Here is a 24,521-nt window from a genome sequence, read left to right as displayed (position 1 = left end):
GGGGAAAAAAAAAAAAAAAAAAAAAAAAAAAAAAAAACACTTCAGAGGCATGTAAGAAAAAACCTAGGAGATTCATCTTTTTGTGTACATGAAATCCAGAAAGCAATTTAGGAAATTATGAGAAAAATCAGAGCAAGTAACTCAAGGGTGTCAGAAATGAGAAAAAGAAACATACAGTTCAGCCTGTCTGACCACAGAACTGGAAATACCTCTAATAAGGAAACTAGAAATGGACCTCTCATCTAGAAACTACAGATATCCCATAACAAGGCTCCCCAAACAAAAAATCATACACTCCAGTCCTCTCCAGAGGACAGGCACATCCTGTTAGCATGAAGAGGCAGTCCTCACAGTGTAAGGACTAGCAACCTACTTGCTGTGTAGATGAAAGGCAGGAGAATGTGAGAGTAAAGCTACATCTGTAGACAACCTAAGTAAAACATGGGATGAAACATGAATGCAATAAGCCATATGCCTTAAAATTGAGAAGTGTTTTGTTTTTTTACAGTGACACTTGGCTTACACATAAATAATTTTATAAGTTTATTGTCTTTTAGATCCATTTACAGATCCATAGTTAGAATACAGGAAAAGAAACTTCTGCAAGTAAAACATGTTGGGAACTCTAATCACCAAGGTAGGCACCTCTACACCATCTAAAGATAATAACCTGAGAACAGTTTTTCTATGAAGTAACTACAAGTAACAATCATAGGGATAGCCATAATAATAACCTTCACAAATTAAAATAATCTTATTGCATATCTAGGTACAAACTGAGGAACATCAGAAGATCTTGAAAAGTGATACCACATTGAACTTAACGATGCAGATGAAAGAATTCCAACTACCCACATTAAATAAACATAGTTTTCTGTGCTCAAAAATATAGAACATAATTTTGGTAAACTGATTCCTGAGCTCATCTCCCACATTAGAAGATAATGATTATAATGAGTGTGACCCTAATCAATATTTTACACCTGAATGCTTTTTATTGTAAAGCATGAGCCATTGCATATAATTACAGTTAATAGCTAAATGGAAATTATAACACAGATAAAAGTTTATGATATAAGAGAACAAAATATTGTGTAAATAAAAAACAAAAACATATTTTACTAAAAGTTTTTGACTCGTGTTTACATGCAGAGCACTTCTGTTAAACGGTGCTCAATTTACATTATATGGAGTGTTCTGAAACTAGACATGTTAAAAACTTTTCAGCTATGACATAAATATTCAATGTATTAATTCATTGATTTCCTAAACAGCCAAAAAATTCTGTTAAGTGTCCTTGTTTTAAACACAGAGCTATTAAAACACCAAGAACTTAAAAGACTTGACTTTGGACGTCATGTTATCCCCTGAGCCAAAAGTAGAATTCCTCTCTTCTGAATTGCCAGCTTTAATAAACAGATTTAATAATATACAGGCCTAAGAGCAATCTTATGTTGCAAGGAAGGAGAAGGATTAGGTCTTTGGCTCATTTAAAGCACAAAACCATCAAAAAGAATACCCAGATCAAAGGGCCACAAGCCTAAGAAAGCTTAAGGACTATGGAATTGTTTTCTCCAATCAAAGAAGACAGCAAGAAAGATATGGCAACAGTTATAAAAGGTCTCACCATGAACATTTTTTTAACAGTCCACTTGAAACTTCAAAGCATGTCAAGGCACCTGTTACTGCAATAATCTAGCACTGTAACGGACTTAATGCAGAAGAAAGATCTTCCAACTTCTTTGTTAAATAAACATGTCCTAAGCTGATTTTTTTTTTTTCTGAAAGCCTACAGTCCTAACATAAAATTCAATAAAATCAAGTTTTTAGGCCTTATTCAAGAGTCCAACAGAGTCAACTTGAAGTATCACCTTATAGAGGACAGATTAAGGTCCTGACACAATCTCAGTTGTTTTGTCATTACTCCAAGCACAGAAGAAACCACATCTCCAAACCATTTCCCAAAAGCAGGAGTGTTCACATGGATAATAATCTGAGCTGCAATTTTCCAAATATCGTGGAAGTGTTTTTAATTCTGGAATACATATACCAGGTTTTTTTCTGATAAAGAAAAACTATCTGCATTGTGCTAAATAGGCTTTTTGCCTGAAAAGACAGAGAGGAAGGTTCATTTGCACATTTTAACATAAAATGGAAATAAAAAATATTTCTAATTCTTAATTCTTTTGCTGGAAAAGACAAAGACCATCAAGTCCAAACGCTAACCTAACACTGCCAAATCCACCACTAAAACATGTCCCTAAGAACCACATCTACAAGTCTTTTAAATACCTTCAGGAATGGTGACTCATCCACCTCCCTGGGCAGGCTGTTCCAGTGCCTGACAACACTTTCAGTGAAGAAATTTTTCCTATTATCCAATCTAAACCTCGCCTGACACAACTTGAGGCCATTTCCACTTCTTCTATTGCTTGTTACTTCTGAGAAGAGACCAACACATACACCCACCTACAGTTTTACAAATTAAACATATCTTTTTCTGTTAAGCCTAAGCCCTGTTTAAGACATGGGTGACATTTTGTGTCAAAGGCAAACGAATTTCAAGATTTGACTTCAATACCCAAAAAGGAACTTGAGGCATGCACACTAGAACCTTTGGAAAACTCATGTAATTTTCTGCAAAGGCTAGTGATTCCACCAAGTTCAGTTCTTAACAGAAATTTATTTAACTTCTGTAATTTCAAAATAACGCACTTCTGCTTATAATTTAACTCACTCCCACAAATCAAGTACTCTCTTGTATACTGGAAGCTGGTATTGCCTACCAACTCTGTACCTTAGCACTAACTGTCTTTTTTAACAGGAATTTTTTTTAATGACATTGACCTTTATCGGTTTTTTAATAGATGTTTTCAGGAATGAAATGTACCATGGTGGACAAGTCTTTCAGGACTGTCTTCTGGGACATGTGCTTTGGAGCCTCTAGAGTAAGTAAGAATGCATCTTAGTCCAGGTAGTAGAAACATATTTCATTTCAAAGATTCTGCACCATGTAACAGAGAAAAAAGCATGACAGATGAAGTACATTGACCTTGGATGGAAAAGTCCATCCAAGTAACACTCAAAAGCAAGGATTTTCCTAGAACTTTTATCACCTGTTGGACTCCTTACTAACTACACCTTAATTCATAAAATGGACATACACTAGAACTAGCTGGATGTTAATACTGAAATCATCACAGGCTAGACAGACTCATTTAAGAATCCTTCCAAATTCAGTAATACATACCACAGTATCATGCATAGCCAACTAGTTAAGAGTATCACAAACAGACCTAGCAGGAAGATAATCCTAGTCTAACATGAAAAGACAGGCATGCTGGAGACAGTCAAACTTACTGCACTATACTGGTGCTTGGAGAATAAGTCACTGGACTTAAGTCAGTATTACAGAAAATCCAGTTTTTTCCATCTATGGGTAGAAAAGAGTTTGGATTTTGTATAGCACTAAATGGGTGTTAAATGCTGCGCTAGAGGGTTTAGTAAAGAGAAGTCATATAACAGAGAATGACATGGCCCAAAACTGACTGAATTATGAAGCAACTAAATTTGCAGACAAACGGAGACACTCATTAACTACATACTAAATATTAAAGAGTCCTCTTTACATCTGGGGCAACTGTTACCAGCAAGAAGCCTCATATGGAATTTTTATTTGGCCAAATTGCAACAACTTACAGAGCAGGTTATCAGATTTTCCATTAAATGAATACTCTAAAGACAGTCTAAGTTATTTTACTTATTGCATAAAAAATGCTGAGGAACAGCAATTAAATTTCTAGCCTCTGAATCACTTTCTTGTCAATAAACATCACAGAAGGATAGTGCTTTAAGGTCTCAGGTGAGCTTGCTTCCTATTTCAAGGAGGCGTAAGATGACGAACTTGTAATGAATAGCTCAGGAATAAATCCAGCTTACTAACAAATAAAACTTTCCTAAGCAATTAAGAAAGTGGAGATCTAATCAAGCTACACAGCTTTGCATCCTCCCCTTTGCTTTGGAGAAATGTGATAAAAGGTAAGTTATATGACTGAATACTGCCTGTACAGTCTGACACAGCCTTTGTTGGACACTAAGCAAATTATTAAATCCAGGATTCAATGTTGCCCAAACCCGTATTTTGCATTTCTAGACTGTTTGTCCTAAGAAACAGAAACTCGGTCTATAGAAGTACTAAACACTCACAGACAAGTTAGTGTGAGAGGCTACGAACATAATGCTAATAATGCATTTTACTATATAATGCTAAGAATTCTGAAACAGTGGTAGTTTAGTGGCCCATACTGGGTATTCAAAACTAATAGAGGACTTTGACCATAATCTTCCTGTGCCTAGTTTCCCATCTGCAAAATACAGATAATACCATTCTCTCATCTCACAGGGGATTTATGAGGATGAATTCAGTCATGATTTTGAAGCATTCTGATAGTATAAACACCTTAAAAACATGAGGTAGCCAATAGCTCAGTCTTTGGAGCACAAAACCATAAGCAGTTACTAAGTTATGGGGAGATAAACAAAACATTGGGTTGGAAGGGACCTTGAAAGGTCATCTAGTCCAACCCCCCTGCAGTGAGCAGGGACCTCTTCAACTAGAGCAGGTTGGTCAGCACCTCATTCAACCTGACCCTGAATGTTTCCAGGGATGAGGCTTCTACCACCTCTGTGGGCAACATGTTCCAGTGTTTCATCAGCCTCATTGAAGAGCTGCTGATTAGACAAGCACTGAAGATCCTGTGCACTCAATGAAATGAGAGGTCATGTGGGAAAACTGGACAGGATCATGTAACTCAAGACTGTGATACAGGTTATAAGCACAGCGGAGTAAAATTAAAGTTGAATAAGTAACTCGTAACTCAGTAATTTAACCTTAAGAGTCATAATCTTCTTAACAGCTTTCATCTCCTCCAAACTATCAATATAAATTTACAAGCAAATACATCTACTTCTAAGTTTTCAAGAATACTTTTCAATTCTGCTGTACAGAGTAGGGTAAAGCCCCAGACACTCTGCTATTCTTAGTTCATTCAGCCTTTTTCTGTAACAAATTACTTCCAGCGTATCCTTAGTTCACCTTTTCAGAGAGTACTGCTTCCCCAAGGCCGCCTCAGGGTCCTGCTGACGGATTGCTCTAATTGCAGTTGGTGAAGTAAAGAAGGCAGCTACTTCATGCTCTGCTAGCACACGGAAATAGGCACCAGCATCTGGCGTTCCCACAGGCTTCCCCTATAGAGAGAATAATTTAAAATGTCACAGGATAAAAATACTTCATAATTCCTTAACAATTCAAGGCTTGAACACATAACAGTAGCAGTAGCACAGCAACCGAAGCAATTTCGAGTAAGACTTTAGAGAAGGCTTTGCTAAAAATCATAATACTGTAAACATACTCACTTGTAGAAATAAATTCACAAGCTGTGGACACAAATTCTTGAAAGAACACATCGCATACTAGTTGCTACTTAGAAAAATAGGACAAATGGACATGCAAAGAGCCACTGGCAGCAGAGGGAGTCATGCTTACATCTGCTGTTACTGTGAAGCAGCCTGTAAAACACCTGGAGTCCCACTAAACCAGGAGTCTCTGGACACAGTGGCATTGCAGCTATATCCCCATGCACAGGCCTGCAGGACACAACATCAGCTTTTTTCTTACATCAAAATTTCCTCCCAATTATGGAAGAATTCCCACTTAGCTCCTTACAACTGGATCCTTGGCACCTTTGTTCTGCTACCCAACATAAAGACTATGAAGGCTGGAAAGAAGACAAAGACCCCTCTTCTGGTTTAGTGTGCTACCAGACTGTGGTCTGGTTTGTGGTTGTTTTTTAAAAAAACCAAACGTTGTCTTGAACTAGGGGGCATAGCCAGGAGAATTATAAACAGAAGGAATCAGATGTGACATACTGTCACATACATACTACTGTAAGTAGTAATAACAAAAAATAATCAAAAACACATTTCTGTGGTGCTGTAAATATGAAAAGCAGTTAGCACCAGATCATACAATCACAATCTTACAGTATGCAATTACTGCAGTGCATTAACTGCTCCATACACACTCTGTAAGCTTTAGCTCTACAGGTATTACCATAACCTTTTCACTAAAAAGGCCACACTTGGCCACACTTTGACAAAGCACCACAAATTAGGAGAGATTCGCATTTTTCATACTGCAAATACAGCTTTAACAATACTTTGCACAAGAAGCCACAAACATATAGTTTCACTATTGAAATGTCACCATCTTTACAGCAGCTCACCAGTCACAAGAAAAATTCATACCTTCACCATGCTTGTGTAAAAGCAAATTTGAAATAGATTAATAGTTCGGGGGGGGGGGGAAGAAATCCCCAGCATATGAAACTCTAATACTTTCATTTTATCAAAATGCAAAAGAAGCACAGGTATTTGACTATCTTGAAGAATTTAATAAGTCCACTATTTTTACTCTAATCATAAGGCACTAGCAACACAGTAAATGTCTTTATGAAAACAAACCAATCAAGTTAGTTGTCCCGTCCCCAGATTAAAAAAAAGAGAACGCTAGCTGTGATGTAGGCTCGCAGGAATTCATCCCTTTCCCTCTTTCCCACCTGCTCTCCCCACTGCAACCTGCCCCACTGTTGCTGTGCATCCAGTTGTGCCTGAACACTGGCAAGAGAACCAACCAACCATTTGAAAGATTTAAATAATGCTGGATGCCTGAGGCTGGATGCCTACCATTGTCTTTGCAGCCCTGTGGTGAGACACTGCTGGTGAGAAGAGTGCTGCAGCAGCAGATCACCATAAAAGGACAAAAAAATCAAGGCAAAATAGAACACACAATCAAAAAGCCTTGATTTTTAAAGGATGAAGAGGTGGTGAGAGGCACATTGAGAAAAAATAAACAAAAGAAACAGTCCCCAGACAAAGCAGCAGGAAGAAGCACTGTCAGTGCCAAAAGTCTCTTTTTTGCTAACAGCCTATCCTAAATTACCAAAAAGAAATGCAAAAGAATGCTATTTATTTGTCAAAAAACGGTGTTATGTCTTTTTTTCTCTCATGTAATGCACAGTTCCTGAAAAAAAGGATTTTACCAGATGGTCTTTAAGCATCCTCCTTACACACTTCATGACTACTTTCATGTAATCATTCAAGTGTTAATCAATAGTTGTTTATGAACTTATTCAAGTCTGTGTCATCTCTCTATAATGTTCACTATATCTAAAGATCTGCCATCTGATTCAAGCCCACATCCCTAACCATCACTTTTAACTAATGGTCTCAGACCAAACATGTCTGTATTTCCATAAACTTCTCATTAATTAATTACATAACTGAACTAGCACCATTTGCAATCATCTTAGACAGCAACAAACCTAGCCATGCAGCAAGACTAGGTAGTCTGCCAGTAATCATGAAAGCTGTTGTTTTAAACCAAATTGAAATGTTCAGAGCCTATAAAAGGGCTGTGTCTGGCCCTTGAGCACACCCACTCCCTCCTAGGGGCTTGGCCACTGATGCTCAAGGCCAGGTTTGCCATGCTGCAGCATGCAGGTAGATGTTGTCTGCCTACACACTGCCAAGGCCTTTGACACCATCTCCCACAGCATTCTCCTGGAGAAGCTGGCAAATCATGGCATAGAAAAGTGTACTCTTCACTAGGTAAAAAAACTAGCTGGATGGCCAGGACCAGAGAGCTGTGGTAAACAGAGTCAAATGTAGTTAGTTGGTGGCTGGTCACCAGTGGTGTCCCTCAGGGCTGTTTTCAGGCCAGTCTTGTTCAGTATCTTTATAAAATATCTGGATGAGGGGATTGACTGTACCCTCAGTAAGTTTGCAGATGACACCAAATTGCATGGGAGTGTCAATCTGCTAGAGGGTAGGAAAGCTCTGTAGAGGAACCTGGACAGGCTGCATCGATGGACCAAGACCAATCGTATGAGGTTCAACAAGGCAAAGTGCCAGGCCCTGCATTTTGGTCACAACAACCCCATGAAATGCTATAGGATTGGGGTAGAGTGGCTGGAAAACTGCCCAGCAGAAAAGGACCTGAGGGTGCTGCTTGACAGCCGGATGAACATGAACCAGCAGTGTGCCCAGGCGGCCAAGAAGGCCAACAGCATCCTGGCCTGCATCAGGAACAGTGTGGCCATCAGGACCAGGGAGGTGATCCTGCTCCTATACTCAGCCCTGGTGAGGCCACACCTTGAGTACTGTGTTCAGCTCTGGGCCCCTCACTATAAAAAGGACATTGAGGTGGTGGAGCCTATCCAGAGGAGAGCTATCAAACTGATGAAGGGTCTAGAGAACAAGTCATACCAAGAGCAGCTGAGGGAACTGGGATTGCTTAGTTTGAAGAAGAGGAGGGTGAGGGGAGACCTCACTGCCCTCAACAAGTACCTGAGAGGAAGTTGTAGGGAAGTGTCTGTTGGCCTCTTCTCCCAAGTGAATAACAACAGGACCAGAGGAAATGGTCTTAAGCTGCAGCAGGGGAGGTTCAGATTGGATATTAGAAAGAATTCCTACACTGAAAGAGGGGTCAGGCACTGGAATAGTCAGCTCAGGGAGGTGGCTGAGGCTGTGGGTTTTTTTGCAGATGTTTTTTGGTGGAGTGTGTGTGGCTGGTTGTATTTGGTCGGAGGTTTGTTTGGACAGTTGTTGTTTTTTTGTGTTGACGGTTGGACTCAGTGATCTCAAAGGTCCTTTCCAACCATGATGATTCTGTGAAATCTTGGGTAAGACTACTGGGGAAATTGCAGAGTTGTGAGAAGAGCTGAAAGGAGCCTCTCCTTGCTCAGGATGTGATTTACACTGAGGCCCTCACCTGAGCTACCTCACAGCCCTGCCTGTGCTGTGCACCTCCAGCTATTCTGAGTCGGAGTGCATCTTCACACAAGCAGCTAAACCCTCACAAGTGCGTGCGTGGGCATGCAGGACTCTGACAGGTTGATATTTAAATGTCATAAGTAAGCTACAACAGCTTTGGTTTGGAGAAGCACCATTCTCAGATCTTGGAGAAAAACAAATTTAGCAATAGAAACGGCATAAGGAAAGGAATAGAAAGTTCCCCTGACAGTCAATAGGAAATAATACCCAAAGAATATAGCAACACTTAAAATATTAATTTAGGGAAAAAAATAACCTGGTCCAACTGTAATATATTCTTACTGATTCTGCAGAAAAACTTCTCTGATGCCTCGGCAGCCATTCGTAGTTTAGAAAAAGCATAAACAAAAACTGACATATGTGAAACAAATATGAGAGAGTGCTAATTAATTTTAGAGCCCAAAAAACTGCAAAGAAAATCACCAAAGAAAGTTCTCATTTATTATACAAAAATTTCAACAAGTATTGCAAAATGCCATTAGAGGCTTATTATTGCAAGGAATTTTGATTTTTAAAAAGGTATCAATGTAAACAATAAAGCAGAAGATAACTGAATTCAGACTATGCTGACAGACGGCTGAGTCAACTGGGGACTATGAGCAAATGAGATGCGTCTACTAGATTTCTGCAGGGATCAATTCAAGATCTGTTGCTTTTCAGTATTTGTATAAATATTGAAGATGAAAATTTATTTTAAAAGTTACTGGCAATTATATCCGTGGTTGCCAGGAACTGAGAGCACGGTAAACAAGAATAAGGCATTCAGAGAGTGATCTGCCTCATCTAATTAAAAAAAGTAGAAATAGACACTTGGAGAGGCTTGGAGGATTCAAGAAGGAAAGTCTATTATTAACTTACCAAGAGATTCTGAAGCAGACAGACAGATAGGAACATCTTTCTGGAAATACCTAGATTTAGCATGTAATTTATCATATGTCTACCAGCTGAGCAGATATCCTCAGGCAGAATGTGTTCATGGATAATACATGATTATGAAAGAAGATTCATAGTCAAGCAGCAAGAATGATCAAGGGGATAGAAAAGTTATCCTGGGGAGAAAGTCAGAAGCCACCAGGATGGATTACTGGAGGATAAAGACATTTTAGAGGAGCTTTAATAAAATAATCAACAACACATCCATAACAGCCCAGCAAGTCCCTTTTTGTCTGACCCCTAACAAGGGGCTGTTCCACTAGAGATAAATACAGAATTATGAGGAGGAAATTCTTTCTGCATAACAAGTATTATACATGGAATTCACTGTCACTAAAACCTCCTGACACCAAAGCACACACAAAATCCTGACACATCAGGATTCAAAAGGGTATGTTCATAGAGCCATTTGTCTTTCTGCTGCTGGCCATACTGCCAAACCTCCACTAAGGACTTGAGATGACACATCATACCTAATTCTCTTCACAAATACAGTGAGCATGGATGACAGCAGAAAGATTACAAAAAATGGCAAACTCCAGAGGCAGTGCTTGCTTTGTAAGTTGTGATGATAATGCTTCCAGAAACTGTAGAAAGTCTGGATGCCCCAAAGTTACTAATGGCTGTGCCAAATGAGAGTAATTTTAAACCAGTTGCTGCTGTTGTACACCCTATGGTTCTGGTGCAACCACAGGGACTGGTAGGACTCCAGTGAGCACTGTGAGGAAGACTCCATGTGCACAACAATGACTTGTTACAGCTCTCTGTGGGACAATAGCTCCTTCTCTGTTCTATAACACTCAAATGAAGTCCTTAATCAAGTCCTCCTTGGCAAGTGTACACATCTTCTTCATTACCCCAGCTCCAATTCAAGGTCCCAAGCACTCGAACTACTAAGATGCCTTCTTCCTGACATCACAGGATCACAGGTAGTAGCTAGAGACTTTCTCTTAGCACTATCCTGTTGCTTACAGCTTGCGACCTCGTTAGCAAGAGCAACCCAGAGTGGGCTGAGACTTCACGTAGCTTATTTATAGCTGAAGTTTGTCATGCCTTGGAGAAAAACAATCCAGGACAGAGGATTAAAAAAAAAAACAAGCTTTTCTGCATTCAAAATAATTCATTACTGTTTTCACATTTGTGACAATGGTGTTACAGCAAGTAAAAACTGAAAGCACATAGTTTCCATAGCAATTGTTAAAACAAGTTGTCACCTACTAAGTAATTTAAAAATAAACAAATCATTTCAAGAAGTGAGGGTATGAAGGCAGCCTACTTTATATTCAATAGTGGTTGTCCAAAGGCAAAGGGGATGAGGTATTTTCTCCCTGTACCTAAAAGCATACTGCTATTCCTTAACCCAAACTCTATCACTAGGCAATCATTTAGGAAAAACTTGGACTACACATTTATGAATATTCACTATTAAGACAGCTTTCTGAGCAGAGGAAAAATTATACACTATTCCTCTTTGTAAACATTATTTTTCTCTGTGTTTCATTTTTAATGCTCAGAAAGATGCCACTGATGTCATAACTGTCTGAAGACCTGGGTGGTGGCACCTCAGAGAAAGAAAAATGGTAAATGTACTATTACTGTTTAATAGTGTTCTCCCGAAGAGCAAAAATCATGAAGCAGACATGAAGGTAAACCAGATACTGTCTGATTTTTCTTTAACACTCACTGGTAAAATAAATACAATTTCTACCCTTTGTATTTTCCACAACCAACACATTTTAATTTCAGAGGTGCCTTTATAACGGCAATAACCGTTCACACAGAGATAAAACTTCTCTGCAAGATGAGCATGTGACAAATATTGCTGGAGGAATGCATCGCTTTCCTCCCACTTCCTTCCTGTCTTACTCTGCACCTGCTAGAAATAAAATCTCTTTGTTGCAGTATTTATTTTTGTGATTCTCTTCTGCAAAATTCATGCAACGATGTTAATGTGACCCAGTGTACCAGTGGTCAAAAATAGCTACTATAATACTATCAAAGTATTTTCCTTATCTCTGAAAAACTGCCCTTTTTCTCACACCGCTTTCCTTTTCTTCTTAACTAGCATATTGGTAGTGAGTTAATCCCTTTGGAATGAAGAATCTAATTAACATCTTTTAGGTATTTAAACATTAATTAGACCGTAGTAATTTAATATTCAAGCTAATATGGCATTTGATTCTATAAATGTGCATTTCTTCTACCGGGTGATTTTTTTGCTCCTTGTTATTCAGAATATCAGAGAAGTTAACCACAGTGGTCCCCAGCCTTTAACTTCTATTAATTTAGTGGAAAATCACTGCGGTTCTTCCAGACTAACTAGGATATGGGTCTCTTTTATAATAGAATAAAACTTTCAAAGGAATAATAACTAGTTATTCATATTTTTTTTACTATTTTATATTTTTCTAGTGAAAGTCACTTGACTAAGGGAGTGGAACATCTCCCTTTTGAGGAAAGGCTGAGGGAGCTGGGTCTCTTGAGCTTGCAGAAGAGGAGACTGAAGGGCGACCTCATCAATGTTTACAAATGTTAAGGGTGAGTGTCAGGAGGATGGAGCCAGGCTTTTTTCAGTAATGTCCAGTGATAGGACAAGGGGCAATGGGTGCAAACTGGAGCATAGGAGGTTCCATGTGAATATCCGAAAAAAATTCTTTACTGTGAGAGTGACAGACAGTGGAACAGGCTGCCCAGAGAGGCTGTGGAGTCTCCTTCACTGGAGACATTCAAAACCCACCTAGACGCATTCCTGTGTGATGTGCTCTGGGTGATCCTGCTCTGGCAGGGGGGTTGGACTAGATGATCTTTCGAGGTCTCTTCCAACCCCTAGGATTCTGTGATTCTGTGTAACTATCTGTAGAGATCCTGACACCACTGGAATCCCCAAAATCGCATACCAGAACTAAACTAAGCACCTGGGAATTACGTAAAGGTGGAAGGTGAGTTTGAAAACTATCTAGCATTAGGTTAATAGTGTAAGCCGTAAAATCAGCCTACAAACAAGCTCATTTTCTTTCTTCAGCTGAACTCATACATTCAGTGTTGATGCACTCCGATTAGGTATGTTATGTATTCACCACCTCCTAAATTTCATTATTAAGAAGAAAAGAAGCTTAAAATAAGACCTTGCTGTTCATAAAGCAGTAATGTAAAATAAAATAAATAAAAAATAAAAAATAAAATCACTACTTTTTGACTAGTGGATAGAACAGTTGATTAAATCAACTGAAAACTGTGGATGATTAAATACATTTAGAAGTGTAAGAAAATCATACACATGAGGGAAAAAATTAAATTAATATCTATATAGGCATATTTACATACCTTTATGAACACCTATCCGTATATGGGAATGTATATGTATGACACACACTGAAACTGCAAGTACTCGCTCTTAGTAGCATATGCTGAGATTTCTTACACTCCTGCACATACAGATAAGTATTTTGTCTACAGATAAGAATTTTCTCCACAAAGTCTTTACCCTAAGCAGTCAACAATTTTCTATATCCTGTACTGCAAAACCAGAAGAGATCCTAACTCAAGAACTACTATATACTGCAGTTAGTGACCTGAGAAGGCACAGGCCTGTGCTGTTTGTCTATCTTTTAACTTTGCCCAGAAGGTATATTTTGTGTGAGTAAATCCAAGCAAAATAAGAAAGCAAAGATTTTTAACTTGTGTGGAGACCATATACCAGAAAGTTAACCTCACATATTGACCCATATTACCTAACACAAAAAATGTCATTAGCATCAGCACAGAACAGACATCCTTTTAACAGAGTATACATATATAATCTGCTTTACAAATCTTGAACATACCAATTAACTCTGAGTATGTATACAAATACTTCAAGTTGTTGGGAGAGTAGATTGAAAACTGAAGAACAGCAAGTTAGTACTTAATTAAAGCTTACAGTAATGTCCACATATCCTTTTAAGCCTTCACTTCCAGAAAACAGAACAAGGTCAAAATAAGTAATAGGTTTTCTTGCCTAAGGATACTTAATTTCCAAATATTTCACAAGGTCTTTACATACTCTACAGATGTAACAGCAAAGATTGTTACCATCTGACAGGAGAGGGACAAATAGAGTATTGTGATATTTAATGCAACACGCAGACTGTTCTTCCTCACCCTTTCACCTCAGGAAAAGGCAAGTGAAAAATGCACAGAATATCTCAGTATGCAAAGCTACAATAAGTTAAATTTTTCAGAGCCAAATCTTGTTTCTCTTGTCCACATTGGTCTGTTCTGTCACCACAATGCAGAAAAAAGAGAGTTCAGATTTGGTCTTCTCCACAGAAGTATAAAAAGAACATTGCCATGATCTTTCCTTCATAATCAGCTAACTGAGCCTACACAACTTAAATCAAGATATGAAAATCAATCCCCAATTTACTTAGTGAATGTTTAGGAGTTCTCACAGATGTATCCATTATTGTCCTACACAAATGAACAAGGAAGAATCTGACCAGCATGACTTCTGAAATGAGCAAAAGGTATAGGACATGCACATACCCATGTACTACAAAATACCACCAAACCAACTCTGTATCTGGAGTTACTTGCAAGTTCAAGTACACAATTTTATAGTGTTAGTTCTTCTGGACATTTTTATCCATCTACACAAATATATGTAAATGTATGTATTTAAACATACAAATTGTGGAAAACTTACTCTACTCCCTTCTCCATGAAGGGCCACAAAAATGATCAGGGGGCTGTAGCACCTCTCCTATAAAAACAGGCTGAGACAGTTGGGGCTGTTCAGCCTGGAGAACAGAAGGCTCCAAGGAGACCTCATAGCAGCCTTCCATTATCTGAAGGGGCTACAGGAAAGCTGGAAAGGGGCTTTTTACAAGGACTTGTAATTATATGATAAGGGGTAATGGTTTCAAACTGGAAGAGGGTAGATTTAGGTTAGACATTAGGAAGATATTCTTTAGTGTGCGGGTGGTGAGACACTGTCACAGGTTACTCACGGAAGTTGTGGATGCCCCCTCCCTGGAAGTGTTCAATGGCAGGTTGGATGGGGCTTTCAGCAACCTGGTCTAGCAGGACGTGTCCTTTCCCATGGCAGGGGAGTTGGAAGTAGATCATCTTTAAAGTCCCTTCCAACCAAAACGATTCTATGATTCCACATAAAGATATATTTAGTTACTAAGGAACCCCTTCTGCAAGAGATTCTGCCTCATGACTTTAACATATTCTTTCACTCATCTGTTCTTGTTGAATTTAGCCTTTTTTTTCTTTTCCTAAGACTTTGCCCTACTGCTTTTAAACAAACTCATTCCTCCTTTTTTCCTTTTTTTTTTAATTAGTTGATTACTTTTAATTTGCAATGTCTTAGAAAAAACCTTGCTTCCTAATGTCCTTCAGAACTTTTTTGTGCACTAAGAACCAAGTGCCACTCCTGTAATCAGCAATCTGACACTTGTGATTAACTCAAAAGCTTTCAGAAATCCGCAGTGAGCTGCTTTGTAAATTCACAGAAGCAAGTCGATTCCTCCGGATTATCACATCAGAGACTCTTCAAAAAAGAACTAGGCATAAGCAATTCTGAAACGAGTGGCTGAATTTTATTGCCATAGTTGCACTGTAGATATTCTCTGCACCATGTATTTCAATAATGCATTCATTGCAAGCTTTCATGATCAATACTGACAGCAAGCAAGTCTATAAACTATATCTGGACAGAAGGTACATTGAGTTTCAAATTAAGAGTAATTATTTGTTTAAGTTTTCTCCAGCTGCTGCAGTCAGTGGCTGGGTACGCTAAGGCATGTGACCTTCTCTGTCTTAGCCTCTTAGGGGAAAAAAACCCTTGTGCTTTCTGTTACCACACTATGGACATCTAATATTTAATAAAAAAAACTTGTTTTGCAAACGTGCTTTTCTGAGAGATTATTGAAAAATCAATCCCATGCCTAGAAGCTAAAAAGAAAGCTATGTGCCTCAGACCATAACTGCAAAATTATGTGGAAGAAAAGTATCCTGACAAAAGCTCATTTTCTATTTCATAGAACACCTTAACACAACACCCAGTCTTTCCAGGAGCAGAAAAAGAGTTAACACTTTGAAAAGTTAACCACAAAGTTAAAAGTTAACCACAAAGACAAGAGCAAATTCCAAAATACACTTCTTAGACCTCAAGATTTCCTTCGCTTTTAAGCACTGCATTTTGCTTCTTAATTTAAATGTTTCTGTTACAAAAATTATAAAGAACAGGATTTTGCTCAAAGCAACATACACAGGTGTCACATAGGCAGAATCTGCTCTTCTACCAGAGAAGTAGCACTGGTAAAAATAAATTTATTATCATGTGAAATAATAGGAAATGTGTGGTGTCACACACTTTGCATAGCAAGTAGCAAGGTGAATTAGAGCAAATTAATAAACCAAAATATGTAATGCCTACGGTCTTTACCTCCTCCATTGGATGCTATTTGAGGTTTATTTTAGACTAGATTTTGCCTTGTTCACTGGACCAAAAGTTGAAAGTTCAAAGACTTCTGAGGGAAAGCTACCCTACGGATCTTTCCTCCCTTGACTGAAGGGACCTTTTCTAGAAAGTGTCATGATGTCACTTTTCTCTGTTTCATGCAGGTAACAGTAGCATGTCATTTTAAACTTAGCCAGTAGGCTCCCCCATAAGGTTTCTATATTCCCTGTCTTCCCTATCTCTGGTCATAGAACCAAAGATAGGCCAGTGCCTTCTTGTCAAGAAGGGACAGAACCATTCATTATGTTCTCAATGCCAATGAGTGTCATGAAAAGATGCTGCATACCCTTATATTCCACACCAGCAAAAATGGTGAAACACAGGACTAATTGAATTGTGCTTTTACTGAATACATAATGGAACCACAATCTACATTTGGTCATCTGAAAGACACTGGGCTATGTGAGACAGACACCATGTAAATGTTTCCAATACCTTTCAAATTCAGGGTATTTTAGACTGAACCATCTGTGAGGACAGCTTTAAGACTTCCTTCAGACTGAAACAATGAACATGGCTTCTACAGTGCGTGTATGCAGAGTTCTTGGCTCTCTTTGCCATAGGTGGTGCATACAGCAATGCACTGGGGTCAGGACTTTTCCTTCTCCTTCACTGAAGACAGCCATCAACCCACTGAGCATTCAGGTGTGCATGGAGTGGGATGGGAGGAACACCAATGGATATCAATGTCTTCCAATCTGGCAAATGTTATGCAATTATTAAAAAGGAACTGATCCCCGGTACTTCCCTCTGTCCTCAGTTTTTCCCTCCTCCACACTTGTGTGTTTCACACACTCCCTTGCTGCCTTCAATCACTTTGGGTAAATATGGCAAATCAATCATGCTTTACCCCAGCTCACAGTGCAACTCCCTATATGATCTTTCCCAAGTATGACTTGGGGCAGGAGATATATTGCGAAGAACCACTATTTTAACCTTTGCACATGAAAGAAAAGGTATGAATGGCATTTGTTGTACAAGCAGCTGATTGCAGGGTGGGGACAGGATCTGACATGTGGTCAGAAGTATCAGCACCACTACCAACACTGAGTAGGTCCTTCATGCGCTGCATTTGAGACAGTAAGGCTGGGTTTTTGTGCAGATTAGGAGGGCTGTGTTATCAAGGCCTGCAGTGTCCAAAGCTCACACAGTTGCCAGGACTGTGCCTGGCACACAGGAAGAGCTGGCATGGGGAAGTGGTCTCTGACACAGCTGCTTGCTCCACAGAACTTCCCTCACAGCTCACAGCCACTGGGGAATCTTCTCTCAAGGTACAGCAGCTCTCAATCAGTTCAGAGGTTTACACTGCCTTCCTTTCCACAGCTTTGCAACCAGTGCCCTCGTTCTACCAGGAGCCTCCTAATCACAGTCCCACGTGTGGTCTGTCTTCAGGAAAGGAGTACATACTCTCACTCAGGCAGGCGTCCAGACCACTGACTTTGCAGTTCCCATTGCCTGCTGTGGCAGTGAGTGGCCAAGGGGATGTTCCTGCATGTTGTCTCACAGGAATCCTCTGCGGGCTGCAGGCATGTAGCACCATTGCTGGACTTTTCCGTGGACTGTGTGCCAGGATTGCTGATCCTGGAGCCAGGATGTGAATGTCCTTGGACATCTGTGGATGAGCAGTGGGCTTGGCGGAGTGCTCTCTCCTCTCGTGCAGATCTGTTCCAAGATCTCAGTGGCACTGTACCACCTCTGAAGCATGGCTTTGCCGCCTCATCAAAAGCATGGTTTTCATCTGCTTGAAATGAATGCAGCACCACTTGTCAGTCCTTTCCTACTTGGCAGTAGGTTTGACATTAGCAATGGGGTGGTGTATCTGCATTTTTGGGCCCTTCAGAGCACATACAGTCAAACTCCAACCTGCCCCTTGCTCAATATTCTGGGTGGCTAAAGCAACAGCTGTCACTATGCTCTGCCATGATTACCATTAGATTCCCTTTACAGGTTCACACATTTCTAATTACCACTACAAATCAACAGAGGTTATCAGCATGTCACAATGGCAGAGTTAAAACAACTTCTGCTTCTAGGACCATTGAAAAAGACAGAACAATTACTAGGTGCAATTCACTCTGCACAGTGCTGGAGGAGCTGGAATATACCCAGAATTCCTAATGTCAAGTCAATGCAACCAACCAAGTCTCAACATGCTTAAGAGGTAGCAATGTTGGTGCTTTAACATAAAATATCTTTCACTGTCACTGGTGGACCCTGGATTCATTCCCTGAAGAATGAAGAAGATGGTTTAAGCAACAATGTATTTTCTTGCGTGGTGATTAGAGAATCATCAATAACTTCTAAAAAAATAACAATGTCAGGCAGAGTGATTCCTTTTTTGAGCACCAAAGTTAGGATGTAACAGGTCATTCTAATTGGAATAGTTTCCTCTCTACTCCACTGAGTTTCATCTCCAAGGGGAAGGACCAAGCCCTGAACATCGGTTGAGTCTCGGCTTTATGTGCCTTGAGTGGTAGAGGGAGGAAAGAAGAGACCAGGCTTCTTAAGAGTTCTGGCTCAAATCATAGTGCTCCCAATTGCCCCCAGCTCAGATCCATTAAGAATCTGCCATCTCTAGACCCACAAAACACAACATCCTCTCCTAGATCCATAGAAGGCAGTCCAACAGCCTGTGGCTTAACCTGGTAAGCTCCACCATCTTGCTTCGCTGAACATCACCAGTCACACAAATGAAGGAGACAAATTTGAAGGATAGTGAAGTCAGTTTTCCTCAAGAATTACTGTAATAAGACGGGAGAGTATAAACACTGAAGACATACACACAATTTAAATATATACAGAGTGAAGAATGGACAGGCATAAACAGGATCATACAGATCATCAACAGGAGATGGTGCTATTCAAAGCTTGCTTTTTAGAATGCATCATACCTCATACAAAACTGTAGTATTCCCATGAAGGAGAGGTCCATAGCAAATATAGGAATGGCCAACAACCCAACCTAAATCTGATGCTGCCCACCATACCTAAAATTAAATCAAAGAATAAATATAGTGGGGAGTTTTTAAGAGGAGTTCAAAAACATTTACATGACATTTAAACAGAATTACCTCACCAGGTTTGAGTCCATATACAGCTGACATTGTCCAATTTAGCATAACTGCATAGCCACCTGTTGGTCTGACAACACCCTAAATGAGAAAATGTGAATATTTAAGATAATTTGAAGGATGAAATGGTATTTCTGCCATCAATTAAATTTTGGGGTTTTTAGCAGCAATATACTTGAAGGTGTCTAATTCCAATACACCTTGCTAAGAAAAGGATCCATTCCAACAAGTAGATACTTGTGTCAGCATTCCCACTGAAGAAGCAATTTTAGAAAGCAAACAAATAAACAGACATAAAATAAAACAATTATAAAACAAAGACTAGAATTTTCTCATTAAAAACTGATATACAAATATTTAGTCAACATATGTTGACAAAAAATTAGAGATTGAGTATTTACCTCACTTAAACTGTGGCCATCTAAATGCTAGGCATGTTTTAAATTTACTGCCTAGTCTTTCTGTACCATCACTGAAAAAGAGGAACATTTGTGGTGTACGCAGGTGATCCCTAAAATATCTGGGGTGAATTATTACCTGAAACATAACCCTCTTTCTGCACTGACTCTTTCTAAAGATGTCAAAAAATTGGCTTAAACCAGATGTCTACTTTAGAAGGTTTAGCCAAAATTCCTGACGTACTAGCATTCCTGATGTACTGATCTAAAATTCAGGCGAGATTCATCTGACCAAACAGATGTCTACAGTGCAGACATTACAATGCAGCTATCTGCCTGTACTAAGCCCAGTATTTTCTCTGCAGATAGTTAACAGAATGAACTAGACACTTTCAGGTCTTGTCCAAGAAAAAGGGGACTTTAGAGACATATTAACTCATTAACACAGAGATTGCCACAGCAGAGAATGGTTAGCTAACACTTCACAAATTTCAGAAAGCACACTGCCTTTGTTCGTCTCAGCTTCTAACTTATTCTCTGCTCTAAGATTAGCAAAAGTTTTGTTACGAAGGTCATAACTGAGTAATTTTACTTGCATGACCATTTAAAAATAAGTTCCTTAAATGAATACAAAAATTATTAAGTTACGCATTGCAGCTTAGTGCTACTGGTCAATCTCCCTCTCATAAGGGTGATTTATTCACCAAGATGTCTATATTCGGGAGAGCAAACACAATGAAGTAACCTTCTGGATACTTTTATCTCTGAGATACTGTATTTTGAAACTAACAGTCAAGGAAAACACTTTGAACAAAGGATCTTATCTTGGATCTTTTGACAATATAATTAAATAATTCAATATACATATGTTGCTTTAAAGTGCCCATTTTCAAGGCAAAAGCAGAAGATATTTTTCTCAGCAAAACTGACACTGAGTTTCCCTTACCTCCTCATGGACTCTGAACTTTATAAGCCACATCATGAAATAATCTAGTAGTAGTCTAACCACTGCCATACTCAGGCATGTGTTGTACTGCCTCTGAATTTTTGGTGGTAAGGCCACCACCAGAAAATTATATTCAGTTTGTCTTCTACACTTTGAAAGAGAACTGTAAGTACCAAGCAAACACTCAAGAGTTTGCTTTTAAAATAAGATCTTTTAAGAAAAGATCGTTAAGACTAACTTACATTTGAAAGCCAACATTTTCAAAGAATGCCCTTAGTTTCAAATTACTCAGTCCAAACTTTTCATTTTCATGGGAATTATGTTCTCAGAACTGTTCAGTAACACAGCCTTTGAAACGTGTTTAATTCCATTTCACCTGTATTGTCATTCATTACATTATTACCTATGGGAAAAATAGCTAATATGTAAATACTGGGTAAGCAAAGACTATTCAGCGATAAATGCTACCACACAAGTGATGTATTCATTAATCTTGCCATTGACTGACTATACTATGCTTATCTCAAACAGTCAAAACACAGAAAATATTAATGGTTAAAAGACATTCTGCTGTACTCAACAGTCTATATTGTACAAACATTTTGAAGTAAATGCAGTTTATATTACTACTGTTTAAATAAATAAATGTGAATCATTACTAAACACTGACTTTAAAGTAGTGAAATGTGAATAAACAAGATTAAACCATTTCTAGCAATTCTTATCACTTATAGCACTGAGCTCTGGCAAACATTTTCAGCCTTTTTCATTAAATATTTTATCAAGTGAAACTGCAAGTATGTTGGTCACAGACACTTAAGACTACAGATGGTCCCTTACCTTGGGCAAGCCTGTTGTTCCAGACGTATACAGAATATAAAGTGGATGGTCTGAGGGAACAGAGACACACTTTTGATACTGTGCTTTTGCAAGCTCTTCTTCCCAGTCAAGATCACGACCTGGGGCAAAAGGAACATTGCCCTACCCATTGAAAAACAGAAAAGTGTCAGAAGAAAAATGGAATAAATTAAATACATTAAAGTGGATCAAAACCCATGTACTATTGCATTTTCTGTGCAATACTATTTAATTTTCAGTAATCTCTCTGCTGCATTAGTGCTACTTACTATTCAAATTTTATTAATATAAATTTCCTCTATAAAATTAAAAAAAAACAGATACAACAAAAAATGTACTTGTAGAAGAGAATATACTACACAGACATCTGAAACTACATACACATTTGAAAGTTAAAATGAAGGCACAACAACTGTACACCCACCAAATTAGGTCGCTTGTAAATGAGAACTTTCTCAGGTTTGCTCTGCGCCATCGCCAGTGCTGCTTCTAGGAGGGATATGTATTCCACTTTCCGTTTTGGTTCTACTCCAAAACTTGCTGTTACAATAAGCTTGGGCTAAAATAAAGAAGTTACATTGTTTATATATACATTTGCAACATATTTTGTTTCTGTAGCCTAATAACATGTTTTCCATTAAATTATTTTATTAATGACATTCAATGAATAAAAACTACCTTCAGATAATTAGAAGCAGGGGTTTAGACCAGGCTTCTAAGGAAACCAAGCTCATGTAATCTTACTGTCCATGCATTTGTTTTTCGTTTAGAAACACACTAATAACTTCTGACACTCTTCACCATTTTCAACCAAATTTCAGTAAGAAATCAACAGTGTTAACTTCTTGTAATATGCACAAAAATTAATGAACAGAGAGAAAAACCCATCTCCAACTTAGCCCCTTCATTAAGGAAAAGTGGTCCAATGATGTCAACAATTATCTGTGCTGCTTAGCCTACCTTCTAATTACCTGCCTGCACCCAATGGTATATCCAAAACTAGCTTCAGCACTTTCTGGCTCTCTTCCAGCCTGCAATTAAATTGCAGGGAAAATAAAATAGGGAGAAGAGGAAAAAGAAGGCAAATAATTACAGAAAGAGAGTAAGCCAAAATCATAAGGCATATGAAGGAAGTAAAGCCAGAGTCTGACAACTGATGTTTGCAGGATTCAGGACACAAAACCACAAAAAATCAGATTTCCACAGTTTCGTGGGGTTTTTTTAGAATAATTTCTATTTCCAAATATGGACTCAGCATCTTTATCATTAAATTAACATCAGACTTTATGTAAGATTTCCTAAGTCAAGAAACCTGCATACCATTTTGATTTAAGTCTCAAGATCAGTATTTTTATTTCTTATATTTCAGGAAATAGAAGGTAGCACCAAAGAAACTATGTGTTAGAGCACATTTTAACTGGAAAAAAAAGAGTCTTCAATCCCCTTGCTTTTTGAGTTTTAGAAGCATATTTATCACATGCCCCTCAGTTTGATCAAGCTAGTTTACTAATTGTATGTATTAGCATAAGTCTCATTAAGCAGGGACAAAGCACAATGCCACAGTTAAGGCTCTGTTAAATTCAGCACAGAAAGCACAGATTAAATTAGTTTATTGTGAAGTAATACAATGTTTCCTGTCCAAATCTGCCATTCAGAGAAGTTTGCTAATCAGTTTGTATACAAAATAAAGATTTCAGATGAGCTTTAAAATTTCAGCATTTGTCATCTTCTTCCTTTCGGGATGTACTGATTTTAATAAAAGATGATACAATACAATGCAGCTAAACTGAAAAATAATCTGGAGGCTATGCTGAAATTAGACTCTAATTAATGTAAGGTATTAACACAGTTCTATCCAATTGTTAAGACGAAAGACTGTTGTCAACACCAGGTTTACAGTCATTTGTTAGTGGTGTTACCTCTGCTCATCAACTGCTTTGTATGCAGTAAGGAAGTTTAAAAATAAACAACACTAAATTGTCTGAGGCAATGTATTATTTCCCATGTGAAGGTTGCTTCTTGGAAGCATCATGGATCACTTTTTGCAAAACAAAGGTCTGTTACTGGCCAGTATTTTGCCTCTCTGCCACACACATTACTTCCCCTGAATCTCTGCTCCCATATTGGTTTTATATACCAATTTCCCACCTCTTCTGTGGCTCCATGTAGTCCTGCACTGTAAGATTAGATAGAAATATAACTAGTTTGAAGGAAAATCAATTAAGTTCAAAGGTTTGCTGGAGAAGGGATGCCAACAACAGTGGGCTGTAGAAAAATAAAAACAATATGAAGAAGTAGAAATGACGTAAAGCAAAGCCCAATAGTACCAGACCAACAATGTTATTCTGTTGTAAATGCATCTCCTAAAAATTATTTTGTAGTCTCTAATAAGAAACAAGGAAAAATTCAGGAAAAACAATAAATATATTTTACTGGGACAGATAATAAAGCTGCAAAAAGCCCAAACTGACAACCAACTAGTTTTGGGGCACAGCATGCCAGGAGTGTCATGAAGAGCTTTACAAAGAGAACCAGCACTCAGGCCCTAACTATTCAACACATAAAGCTCCTTCCTCTTGGTGCCTCAGCCATGCATTTGAGCACAAGCCAGTGCTCCAACTTACTGCATTTTTCTTGTTCCTCCCTCCTCCTTAAAAAAGGTGACACACATTTTAAATAAATGCATTGCTGCAGTCACTATGTAGTTCTGCTGCTCCAGCTGGTACTAATCTGGTTTTGTGGCTCGACAAGCCATGTCAGATTGCCACACACATGTACCTCTGCCAGGTATTATACAGTACTCTAAAGAAAGAGCAACTATTAGAAGGCAATTGTGTATCTTAAGTATCAGCAGCTGAGGTTGCTGCTGAAACACTAAAAAGGCTCCATCATCTTATGATGAGAAGTAGGGATAA

General features: G+C 38.6%; 1 protein-coding gene across 1 annotated transcript in view; it reads right to left on the bottom strand.

Annotated features, from left to right (window-relative positions):
* Nucleotides 1–24,521, bottom strand: part of ACSS3 (acyl-CoA synthetase short-chain family member 3) — a 96,563-nt gene that overhangs the window by 41,500 nt on the left and 30,542 nt on the right. Inside the window, exons 4-8 of the mRNA XM_010008047.1 lie at nucleotides 22,031–22,165; nucleotides 21,589–21,729; nucleotides 19,405–19,485; nucleotides 19,225–19,320; nucleotides 5,096–5,247 (exon numbers count right to left, since the gene is read on the bottom strand). Coding sequence (XP_010006349.1) covers nucleotides 5,096–5,247; nucleotides 19,225–19,320; nucleotides 19,405–19,485; nucleotides 21,589–21,729; nucleotides 22,031–22,165 — 605 coding nt within the window. The remainder of the gene's footprint in view (nucleotides 1–5,095; nucleotides 5,248–19,224; nucleotides 19,321–19,404; nucleotides 19,486–21,588; nucleotides 21,730–22,030; nucleotides 22,166–24,521) is intronic.

The sequence above is a fragment of the Chaetura pelagica genome, unplaced genomic scaffold, assembly GCF_000747805.2.
Source record: "Chaetura pelagica isolate M959 unplaced genomic scaffold, ChaPel_1.0 scaffold50, whole genome shotgun sequence".
Lineage (NCBI taxonomy): Eukaryota > Metazoa > Chordata > Aves > Apodiformes > Apodidae > Chaetura > Chaetura pelagica.
The sequence above is the reverse complement of the archived record's forward strand: the minus strand, read 5'-3'. Positions and strand labels throughout refer to the sequence as shown.